Source organism: Eutrigla gurnardus, assembly GCF_963514095.1.
Source record: "Eutrigla gurnardus genome assembly, chromosome: 22".
Classification (NCBI taxonomy): domain Eukaryota; kingdom Metazoa; phylum Chordata; class Actinopteri; order Perciformes; family Triglidae; genus Eutrigla; species Eutrigla gurnardus.
Genome location: NC_139933.1, coordinates 5730267 through 5742095, shown reverse-complemented (window position 1 = coordinate 5742095; position 11829 = coordinate 5730267). Strand labels below are relative to the sequence as shown.

Genomic DNA, 11829 nt, shown 5'->3' with positions numbered 1-11829 from the left:
ACTCCTTCGCCGCGCCAGGTGTGCCCTCTAGTTCCCTCTCAGACCGGTTTAACGGGTTTTTGTTGTAAGTGTTTTGAGTAGCGACAAAGGATTTCTTTAAGCCACAGAACAATGTCCGCTTTCTGTGGGAGATACATGTTTGTTTCCGTCTGCACTTCAAGTTAGAAACTAAACAAACAACGAACATAATGTAAGAAAGGGAAAAGTACAGCTGAGGGGGGGAAAATAATACAATAAAATCAAATAAATCAATTAAATTAAATACATCGTCCAGAATGTTTAATCATGAATTTATTTGATTTAAAAAATATATTAAACTAATTTATTATTTAAGAATAATTAGATTTAATGTGTATTTACGTCACCCAGTGCTAGAAAGTAACAACTAAAGGACATTTTAGTTACTTGAGTATTTCCATTTTCTGCTGCTACTTATGTGTACTTCTACTCATTGCAGAGGTGAATAATGTACTTTTTTGCTACATTTATCTGACAGTCTTTACTGTATAATGAAGTTTTAATACATAAATATACTTTGTTGTTGACAATAAGCTACTTCTGCACTTTACTTAAGCTTGAATGCACGACTTTTAATAGTAAAGGAGTATTGTTTTTTTCGATAGTTTATTATTACGATTAACCAACCTCCTCAACTTGGTTTCCTTCTCTCATCGTTTGTAATAATGACTTTCACCACGCGAGGGCGCTGGAGACCACGCTTCCATCTGTGCTGTAGCTCATCAGAAAAGAAAAGAAACAGCTTGAAAAACAGTGTTTTTATTGAGAAGTCACCACCAGACGTTTCGCACAATGCTTCTCCACTCACTCTGCTGTGGATTTATTCACCCCCTTCTCCCTTTCATATCCGGACATCTGGCAATAAATAATTATTTACAACCAAACGAAAAGCGACAAGAAGTTACAATCATTAGAGATGCTGTCAAAAGAGTCTTACAGCAATAAACAGCCAACGAGACAGCCTAAAAATCAATACCTTCGCATTAAAAAGCTGATAGATAGATAGATGATGGTCACTAATCTCTGGTTGGGTTGTTGAAGAGTTTCCTGAATATGGCGCCACAATAATTCAGTTATCTGAGGAGGAAATTAGGAAAAACAAGTCACAGATAGAGACTTTCATAAGATTTTAAGAGATCTGCACTATACATGAAATATTGTACTTTTTACCCCACCTTTTTTTATTGCAGTTTTACTTAAGTAAGGGGTCAGGGTGCTTCCTCCGCCTCTGATCTTACCTCTGCACTCATATCTGAGGTCCGAGAAGAGGACGTGCTCCTGAGAGAAGACAAAGAGTCCCAGTCTGCCTCCAGCCAGGGTGTGATCGTACACCGCCCCCGAGTCGGATAATATCTCCCTGCCCTCATACACCACCATCCTGCAACACAACAAAGCCAGCATCATCATCAGCATCATCAGCATCATCATGTGGGCAGCTGAGAGGCAAACTTTAGTAAAAGTTTTGCCTCTAACAAAGCTCAGAGTAACGTCGTACATGTTATTTTCCCTCCTTGTTCAACATTTTTTACTATTTGTTTCTGAATCAAAAAAACGGAGGACATGACGTCAAACGGAGCTATATTTGAAGGCAGCCGTAACGGAGCGTAGCAACGATCCAAAATATCAATGTGTGTCCGTCCTTCACAAATCAAAGAGCCAGAGCCTTCCTTTCAATCTCGCATTCAATGAGCGCACAGTCGCACACTGTCCTCCCGACAATCGTTCAGTACCCAGAATGCAGCGCGGCCATCGCTTGCATCTTCTGAGATAGCCTTCTTTAAGAGTATTTCTATCGTGCGAACAACTCGGCTTGGCACGTCACAATTTTGTTATCTTTTTCCCTGAATGTTTTTTTTTATTTCACCTTGAAAAACTCACTGTGGCACTGACGCTGTTCTCTTCATCTGCACGTACGGGAAAAAACACAGAAGCACACACACACACACACACACATATATATATATATATATATATATATATATATATATATACATACTGTATATGTATATGCTGTGTAGTAAATGGGCTCCAACTCTGCTCTGGTTCTGTAAATACCGGGCCAATAATGTCTCGTGTTTTAACTGTGAATTAAACTGTATTGGTTACTGCTAATGCAGAGGTATTTTCACTTCCTTTAAGGAGGTCTACAAAACTTTAAGAAGTTCGATCATAATCCAGCTGTGGTTTATGAGAGCCCGACGTGAAAACATAAAAGTCGAGTTCCAGGGAGGGAAATGCAGCCAAGCCACGTTCATGTCTCCGTTTGTGGCGAAATAGAGAAGTAGAAATAGATATAACTGTGTTTAACGGAGCAACGGTTCCAGATAATAATGAGAAAACACAAATGTTGGATATCATATAGGGGGTGTAGGAATAAATCTAACCACGCATGATGTCATTGTACCTGATGAAGCCAGTCTTGGGTCTGTGGATAAGGTGCATGCGGTAGGCTGTGAAGGCCTTCCAGCCAATTTTATTGGGGTCGTGCCACAATGTTCTGACCTGAAACACACACACACACACACACACACACATATATAAGATGTCAGATCGGAGAAAGAAGGTTGTGATATTTACGGTGCCAGCGTTCAAGGTTTTTCTAGCGAAGGTTTATGCTCTCATATGGAGACATTTTGGTGATTTACGAGCAGCAGAATACTCCTGCCTGGTGTCTTGTGTTTCCGGTGTGCCACAGGGCATTGCGCAGATACTCCCCCGGTCCCGTGGTGGAGTTGACCACTTTGATGGAGACTCCCGCGTTGCCGAAAGCTTTGGACGGCTTTTTCTCCCAGTAGGCCTGAGACACCTGCTCTCGTGGAAAGAAAGAGGAAAAATATGCCTTTTTTTGCTCGTGATACATTTTGTAAAAATAGCGAAGACACATTTATGGAGATTCAAACCTCACCTGTTTCCACATGACGACATAGAAGCGTTGACTGGACTGGTAGGCGAACACGATGCCTGCGTAGTCGTCATCTCGGTTGGTGTTCACGTAAAATGTCACGCTGAAGTCCACCGCACTGAACTTGTCGTATCCTGTTCAAACGAAGTTATTATTCATACATTATTTCATGGGTTCAAGTAATTGTTTTCATATAGTTCATCTCACCTAAAGCGATGCCGGGGTCAGAGTTGGCCGTCTGCAGCAGCTCGGTGCCTTGGCTGCGGATCACCCACAGGGGGTCAGACTGCGTGGTGCCTTTAGGGTCCAGCAAAACCACCTGAAACCTCCTGAAGTCCGTGGAGCCGATGTCCTGGTTCAGCGGACATGGATCCAGTGCGTCTGGAATACTGTCATTGTCGAAATCATCAAAGCATGCGTCTCCGCTCCTATCGCCTGCAGCAGGAAGAGAACGAATATGATTTCCTCATATTTCCCAAGAAAGGAGGGGAAGAGATTATGTGCAAATAGCGAGAAAATCCTCCGATGATGGTGGATAGATTAAAGAATCTTTTGTCCGTGATTTATCACAACCGAGAGCCATAAACCGTTGATGTTGTTGTCCAACATTAACATGACCTAGATCACTGGAGACATACTGGACTGATTTTCCTGCGTGGCTGCGAAATCCATTTATCACAAATCACACATATCTTTCTTTGCGACAGCGAATGAGTCAGCTTTTGTTTGTATCTGTATCATGCTGCTCTATCCATAACAAAAACAAAAAAAAGTAGAATCACTGACCGTCAGAGTCCAGCTGGTTCCTGTTGGGCACCAGTCTGCAGTTGTCCCGGTCGTCAGGGATGCCGTCGTTGTCGTCGTCATGGTCGCAGACGTCTCCCTTCCCGTCCTTGTCGTGGTCGGCCTGGTTGCTGTTGGCGATGTAGGGACAGTTGTCCAGGGAGTTCTGGTGGCCGTCCTCATCGATGTCCTCGTTGTCGTCGCACATGTCCCCCACCAGGTCACTGTCATAGTCCAGCTGCAGGACACCAGATTGCTTAGTTTACCTCCTCCAGCACACACTTCCAAAGTTTCCCTTTCATGCATTTAAAAAGAAAAATCACTCATCCATCTGATTGATTGCCGATGCCACTAATAAATTGTTAGAATAGCTTTTTTTTTTATCCCTGTGGTAAAATGTGCACATCAAACCAGATGTTCAGCGAGGCAACGCTGCCATCAAAATGAAAAGCAGCTCTTTTATTATTAGATATGTGTGTGAATTTAAGCGTTTGGGTTTGTGTTTTTTTCCCAGAAACCTGCAGTGGGTTGTGCAGGAGGGGACAGTTGTCACACTGGTCTCCGACACCGTCCAGGTCCGTGTCCCTCTGGTCAGTGTTGTAGACTAAGGGACAGTTGTCTCGGTCATTCAGAACCTCTGGAGAAAGACAGCAGATAAGCATCACCGCCATGAATCAGCACTCTTTAAAAACTAAGTTAACACATTGAATCGATCTTGCTTCCAGTCCTGCTCATAAATGCAGAATTTATTTTCCTTTTTTAGAAAAAATCAAGTCATTCTGTCCTCTTGACCCCCCAAAATAATAATCTGTAAAAGAGATCCGGAGCAACGCAGCCGGGTCATCTCCGTGTTCCCGGGGTCATCATCGTAACAGATTGGTCAGGGACGTCTTTGCAGAATTTGAAGCATAAAAAAAATCCATTCAGCCACTGAGATATCATTGTCTAAAGTCAATACTAATGTGTTGCCAGGGCGTAGATGTTAGGACATCAGTTGGCTATTAGCTATAGGTGGGTGATTTCAGCATATTGACCCATTTGAGAGAAAATCCAGCTGCCCAACGCTCTCCGAACTGTCTAAACCGTTGTTTTTCTGCTGTGGGATGAAAGAACCACGAGAGCCTTTTACCCTTTACCGTCTGGATTGCCTTAAACCACAATTTATTACCGTTATTTTACAACCTTTTCTATTTATTTTCAGGGTTTTTTCTCCCTTTTTTCTTGTGTTATATGTTGTTTTCTTTTTAATTTGTTTTATTTAGGTTTCTTATATCAATTTAAAAAGAAAAACATTGCAAAATACACACATTTGACCTTCGAGAGCAACACTGCAAAACATTAGCACTTGGAAACGTCTCCTGAATGGGTCGTATTAGGACAATATTGAGCTCAAGGTTGTTGTTAAACCCTCTTTTATTTGAATCCGTTCTAGCTCCATGGATGCATAAACATATTTTTTGAAGTATTAAATGCATGTTCCAGCCCCCGGTTTTCATGAGTATAGCTCTTACCATCTCCATCAATGTCAATGCTGCAGGCGTCTCCTTCTCCGTTGTCATCAGTGTCCATCTGCAGCGGGTTGCTATCAAACGGACAGTTGTCACAGCGGTCCCCGACCCCGTCCCTGTCGGAGTCAAACTGCCGAGGGTTGTACACCAGCGGGCAGTTGTCCTGCGCCCAATCAGAGCCACGGTTACTTCGTTCACACACTCACGGGACGGGGCGAGCATATTCAGTCAGAGTTACTCCGCGTCAGTCTCACCCTCTCATCTATGATGTCATCATTGTCGTCATCGGGGTCACAGGCGTCGCCCTGTCCGTCCATGTCGAAGTCTTCCTGTCCAGAGTTGGGCAGCATGGGGCAATTATCCTGCAGCCAATCACAGCACAGTTTAGTAAAAAACAACATTCAAATCAGAAACACTCGGCCAATCAGATTCATCACCTTTTGGCAGTGATAGGTTGCATTCTGCTTGCAGGTTAACCGCCTGTTGGGCCATCCATCCAGATCAGAGTCCTCGCCACACAGGAAGCCGTCGCCCGCGAACCCGACGGCGCACACGCACCTGTACAACACCTCAGACGCCAGGCCCAGGTACACGCAGTCGGCGTACCTGTGGCAGGTGTGTGTGTTGTCTTTGCAAGGGTTGTACGGCTCGCACACCTACAACAAGCACGCAGCTGAGTCATGACTAGCTCAACGCCGAGGCAAGCGGTTAAATGATGAGTCAAAGAGGGGAGAACGTGCCTGCCTGGTGTTTCGGGCCTCCTGCAGCCCGAGGCCGAACGGCTGGCTGCCTTTATAGCGAGGAGGACAGGGCAGGCAGTAGAAGCCGGGGTCTGTGTTTACACACTCGGTGACACACACACTCTCCACTTCACACTGCAGAGAGAGAGAGAGAGGGATCGGCCATGTTCGGCGTGTCAGACACGAACAGCAAATACAAGGGTTTGACAGGCGACGTGCACGGGGTCAGGCCGCACGACATTTCTCTCATTCGAGATGGCCGCCGCGTCTGATGAGGTCATCGCGGTGCCGTCGGCTACAGGCTGGAGGTTCAACTCTGACCAGGAGCTTTTATAGCCTTCGTGACGTGCAGAGGCAGGGCTAGTGAGAAACTTTCAGGAATTGAAAAACTGTGAAACTAGGGATGAGACGATGGATTACGATAAAAAAAATAGTTGATCGCGATGAATTTCCATTATCGGAATAATTGAGAAGTTAAAAATAGAGCCACATTTTCAAAGAAATATGAAGGAATTATCATGTTTTTTTTAAATGTATCCCTTATGTATGCACAGAGACCTTCTGATTAATAACTACCTCATTTAGGATGGTTTGTTTTTCACTAAAAAGGGTTCAATAAAAAACATTTATAAAGTGATTCCATGATGTTTCAGTGCAATTTCAAGAGCGTTAATATCAGGATTATATTGTGAATTACAATTATTTTGTAAGAGTTGTGTGGCTGGTTATTACCTCGTTCACGTCTTCACAGTGAGTGCCGTTTCCAATTAAACCCAAAGGACAACGTCCACATTCCCATGAGCCATCGCTGTGTGATGTGCACGCCACCCCGGGAAAACATGGACTTGAGAGCAGACATGCATCTGAAAACACATACTTTTTTTAAAAATATGCCAATAAAAAAGTTATATGGAAGATAAGCCTGGTGTTAAGTTTACCTATAGGACACGGTTGCTTGTTACATGACTCGTAGTCCACAGTGTCTCCAGCACAAGGCTTCCCGCCGTGCTGAGGGGCGGGATTCAAACACTCCCGCTGGCGACTCGCGAGACCTCCGCCACACGACTCCGAGCACAACGACCATCCGGTCCAGCCGGTCCAGCCTCCGGCAACTGAACACAGCGTTTACCCGTCAGCCAGCCAAGAGCTCTACAGCGTTCGTCTCTGCATGCATTCCTCTACTCACCAGGGCAGCGTGTGTTGTTGCAAGGCTGCGTTTCCCTGTCGCTGCCCGAGCACCCTCTGCCCCCCTTCTGCGGCGGCGGGTCGTTGCAGAGACGAACCCGCGTGACGCTGCCATCGCCACATGTGGTTGTACAGGCGGACCAAGGAGACCAGAGGCCCCAGTTCCCGTCAGGACGCGCTAGACATGAAACCAGCACATCAGGATTGTTAAAAAAACGCCAATTTATTTTTTGTAAAGAACCCTGGAAAAGTCCCTGAACAGAACTCAACACAGACCACCACCAAGGCTCCACACTGTGCATGCATTCACAGCACTACAACAACATGTTTCCAGCAATGATTCCAATAAAAGCCATTTATCTGAAGTTCCATACTTTCCCCCCCTTTGGTGGAATATTCAATTTACTCCTGGACCGGCCAATCAATCCCTCCCCCCCCAAAACCCCCCAAAAAACAAATTAAAGTGAAGATATGCGACGTGCAGAGTGATGTCTTACCCTTGCGGTCACACTTTATCGGCGTGCAGCTGCGGGTTTGGAGTGACGGGCCGGCACAGGCCGGCCTGATGCCGTTGCAGGATCGGCCCCTCTGCTGTCCCCCGCGTCCACAGGAGACCGAACAGTGGGTCCACTCGGACCACGGGGACCAGGCGTCCTCGTCTTAATATCCACGCACACACACGTACATATACACATTTATCAGATCTCAACACACCCTTTCAACCCGAAAATCAGACAAAACCAAAACTCACTGAGACAGACAGGACAGCACTCTTCATCGATGAAGGATGGATGGATGCAGGAAACGGGAGGGCAAGACACCTGATGGCACACCACCTTTCCAGTCTACACAACATGAGGACACACACACACACACACTTATTAATTAAACCTTAGTTTGAACCAGATGTTGAGCTAAATGCCCGTCCTTGCAGATCTATGATCTATGGTATGCTGTCATGACTCATAATGGGTTCGGCTACTCTCTCAATCTATCCTTGATGAAACTTTATTTATAAAAGGAAAACAAATTTGTGGCCATTTATCTAAAATGTAATTTAAATGACATTGAATTGCCAGGAGTTAGATGTGATGCCACCACCAAGAGGAGTATCAGCCTTCCATCTGTTTTAGAGCCAAAGGATTCTTGGACTTTCTATTGTTCCAGGATTTTAACATTCAAAGTCAGAACTTGAGACTTAATGTTATGGCTTTCATGTCCCAAGTTAAGTCAAGTCTTTGGAGACTTGCAGCGGTCCGTTCCATAAAAAGCCAGACTCACGTCCCGATGAGGAATTAAGACTTCACTTGGACTTAAAAACTAATCTGGGCTGCACACGAAATAGAATTACCAAAGTTACTGCCGTGTAATGGATTTGCCATTTAGCGTAGATGACGCAGGTCATGTTTCCAGTCTGTCTTCTATCAATGAGACTTGCATGGCACCCGGGAGACACCTCACTGCAAATGTTTTGGGTTGGAACAGTTGTTCAACACTGACCTGGCAGGCGCAGGAGGTGCAGCTGTCCACGTCCCAATCCTCCCCGTGCTCGTACACCCGTCCGTCCTGCATACACCAGACCTCCCACTCTCTGTCAAGGTCGTTGAAATCTCTGCTGCTGCTGCTGCTGTTGCTGCCGCCACTATTGCTCCCATTGCTGCTACTGCCACCATTACTGCTCCCATTGCTGCTGCTGCTGCCACCATTATTGCTCCCATTGCTGCTGCTGCCACCATTATTGCTCCCATTGCTGCTGCTGCCACCATTATTGCTCCCATGGCTGCTGCTGCCACCATTATTGCTCCAATAGCTGCTGCTGCCACCATTATTGCTCCCATTGCTGCTGCTGCCACCATTATTGCTCCCATTGCTGCTGCTGCCACCATTATTGCTCCCATGGCTGCTGCTGCCACCATTATTGCTCCCATTGCTGCTACTGCCACCATTATTGCTCCCATTGCTGCTGCTACCACCATTATTGCTCCCATTGCTGCTACTGCCACCATTACTGCTCCCATTGCTGCTGCTGCTGCCACCATTATTGCTCCCATGGCCATTGCTGCTGCCACCATTATTGCTCCCATGGCCATTGCTGCTACCACCATTATTGCTCCCATTGCTGCCGCTGCTGCCACCATTATTGCTCCCATTGCTGCTGCCACCATTATTGCTCCCATTGCTGCCGCTGCTGCCACCATTATTGCTCCCATTGCTGCCGCTGCTGCCACCATTATTGCTCCCATGGCTGCTGCTGCTGCCATTGCTGCTGCTGCCACCTCTATTGCTCCCATTGCTGCTGCTGCTGCCATTGATGCCGTGCCTGTTGTTGCCATTGTTGTTGCCGCCGCCGCTGTTGCTCAGCTCAGCCAAAGATATCCGCATGTCTTCATTTTCTCTTGACTGAAAATACAAATACATGTTCAAAACATTTAAAATCATTATCAGAACTATAGTCAATGACATTTTAATTATAGTGTTATATTGCAACAAAGGTTATCTCAGGACACACACACACTTATAGAGCAGGGCTGTGGCTGTTATTTCTTTCTTTTTGCCTTGTGATGTGTTTGTCACCATGGCAGAAGGTGGAGAGACACCCACTATAGCATATCACATAAGTGGTTTCTAAGTACTTTGCCAGGTATTTATATGTCTTTCTGTCTGTGGACAGATTTTTTCAACGCAACAGCATCGAAACCCAACAAGGTTCAGTCATTAAACTTTATGGTTGCCCCTTGCGTTGGGTATGGTCCAAGAAAGAGGAAATAAGGAGTAGTTCCTGGTGGGATCCCACTTTATTAGTATACAGAGACCTGTTGATTTAGGGCAGAGTGGCAATTGAGTGGATTCATAGCCAACATTTTAACACTGATGATATTCTTTCTGTGGGTTTTTCCCCCAAAAACTTACCAGGACATTCACCGCAAACCACAGTGCTTCCTGCCAGAAACAAAAAAAAATGGATGCTGCTTGTTCCATTTGCACTGGCAGTAAAGCTGCTCTCTGTTGGTTTTGTCACACAATTTTCCAATAAAACTCAAATCCAATGTAGAGGCTGGTAGTCTTAGTCTTTACGTTAATTGTCTCCGTTCGTTTATTCTAATCACACATTAAATTTAACACCTTTAATTGTGTACAAAATTATTTTTTGAAAGGAGAGAAAATACATTTTATTTTTCATCTAAAAATCGAATTTCTTGTCCATGCCACATCAAACTAAACATTGCATCAGAGAGGTAAAACGGTGTGTCTTACTACTCTCTCCAGGTCTTCAAGCAGGTTGCTGGTCACGATACGCAGGCCTTGGATCTCGGTGAGCAAGCCCAGCAGATCCTCGCACGGATGGCGACACACTTCAAATGACACGTTGTTGACCTTTGCCCCGCGCGCACCTGTGGAGGAGGCACACGTGTCAATAACCAGGAGAAAGCAGGTGAAGAAGCTGTATTTGTGTAAATGAACGGAGGCTACGCTGCGTGGTACCTGTGCACACAGCTGCTGCATAGAGGAATATGAAAAGCCAGGGGAAACCTCTCAGCGGAGTCATTCCTGTCACGCATAAATCACACATGCAGTCACCGTGAATAATAACAACGCTGCACAATGCAAGCAGGACGGCTGCCAAGCAGATATAAGAAGGGGAAAAAAGAGGGAATTAACCTTGCATACCTGCGTGCTCCTCGCTGTTCAGCCTCTCCCCACGATTAGAAATCACTGCTGGTGCGCTCGTCCCCGCTGCAGCTCCACGGGGGCTCGGATGGAATTTCTGTCTCCTCGTCTTCTCCCTCGTTTCCTTGTCACCTTGTTGCCTTCTCGCTGGACCGGGACTTATCAGCATAACCTCCTCACTATAATGTCCAAAGGAAATAGAGGATTTGCTGAAAGGGAAGTCTGAGTGCAGACAGCTTGGTTAGTTCTGCAGAAAGTTCTAATGTGGTTGTGTATTTGTTTGAGTGTGTGTGTGTGTGTGTGTGTGAGAGAGAGAGAGAGGCACGAGCAGGGAGTCATATATTACCCGTCTGTCTGGCGATGAACCGGGCTGCATATCTCCCAGCGAGGAACCCAGCTGGATGGAAGGAACTTGTGTGCACTGACGTTTCGATGCAGGTTTCCCAGACACATCATTTACACTCTTCACACACACACACGAACACACACACACAATAATTGGCTGCCTGAGTTTTTCCAATATCTTAGGGGGGGGGGGGAGACTGGCATCACCATAAATCGCTGGTGAAAGTGAGAAGCTTGATGTGAACGCGAATGTGTTTGTTGTTATTTTTCGTGCAATCTGCAGAAGATCACGAGCAAGCTGATGGAATTCAAAAACATCTACTCCCATCGCGACCATCATCTCTCTCTCTCTCTCTCTCTCTCTCACTCTCTTTTCCCTCCATCACCCCCCCTCCCTCCTCCTTTCTGTCTCTCTCACTTTCTCTGTTTGGTCTTCTCCCCGCTGAGTCAAAGAGGCATCATCATCCTGATTCATATTTTCCATCTGTGGACTCCACTTGCGGAATAATGAGTCGGGCAGATGTGTGTATGCACGCACACACACTCACGCGCCTGTGCCCAACACAAACACACGACTTCTCCACATCCAGATACCGACGAATGGGGGGGGGGGGGGGGGGGGGGGCAGACGTGATTCCCTCCTGGAAGAGGTTCAGCAGGTGCCGTCACCGCTCCAAGA

At 46.0% G+C, this 11829-nt stretch overlaps 1 protein-coding gene across 1 annotated transcript; it reads right to left on the bottom strand.

Moving 5' to 3' along the window:
* Nucleotides 1-753: 753 nt before the first annotated feature.
* LOC311032842 (thrombospondin-2-like) lies at nt 754-11233 on the bottom strand. The gene is made up of 23 exons (XM_084039910.1): nt 11152-11233; nt 10797-10984; nt 10620-10685; nt 10392-10528; nt 9457-9536; nt 8637-8799; nt 7888-7981; nt 7634-7795; nt 7138-7314; nt 6890-7063; nt 6684-6814; nt 5952-6086; nt 5649-5867; nt 5466-5573; nt 5215-5374; nt 4222-4340; nt 3707-3941; nt 3128-3355; nt 2924-3054; nt 2684-2824; nt 2423-2520; nt 1257-1396; nt 754-1095 (listed from the first exon to the last, which is right to left on the bottom strand). Exons 2-23 carry the CDS (start codon nt 10972-10974, stop codon nt 1088-1090), a joined length of 3084 nt encoding a protein of 1027 aa, XP_083896036.1. The 5' UTR covers nt 10975-10984; nt 11152-11233; the 3' UTR covers nt 754-1087.
* Nucleotides 11234-11829: the final 596 nt, after the last annotated feature.

Excerpts from the sequence above, each read along its gene's own strand:
- LOC311032842 (XM_084039910.1), bottom strand. The coding sequence starts at position 10,974 with ATGCTGATAAGTCCCGGTCCAGCGAGAAGGCAACAAGGTGACAAGGAA. Across the intron at positions 3,942-4,221 it reads TCCTGCACAACCCACTGCAG|CTGGACTATGACAGTGACCT; the intron begins GTTTCTGGGAAA and ends GGTGTCCTGCAG. Across the intron at positions 3,055-3,127 it reads TGACCCCGGCATCGCTTTAG|GATACGACAAGTTCAGTGCG; the intron begins GTGAGATGAACT and ends TCGTTTGAACAG.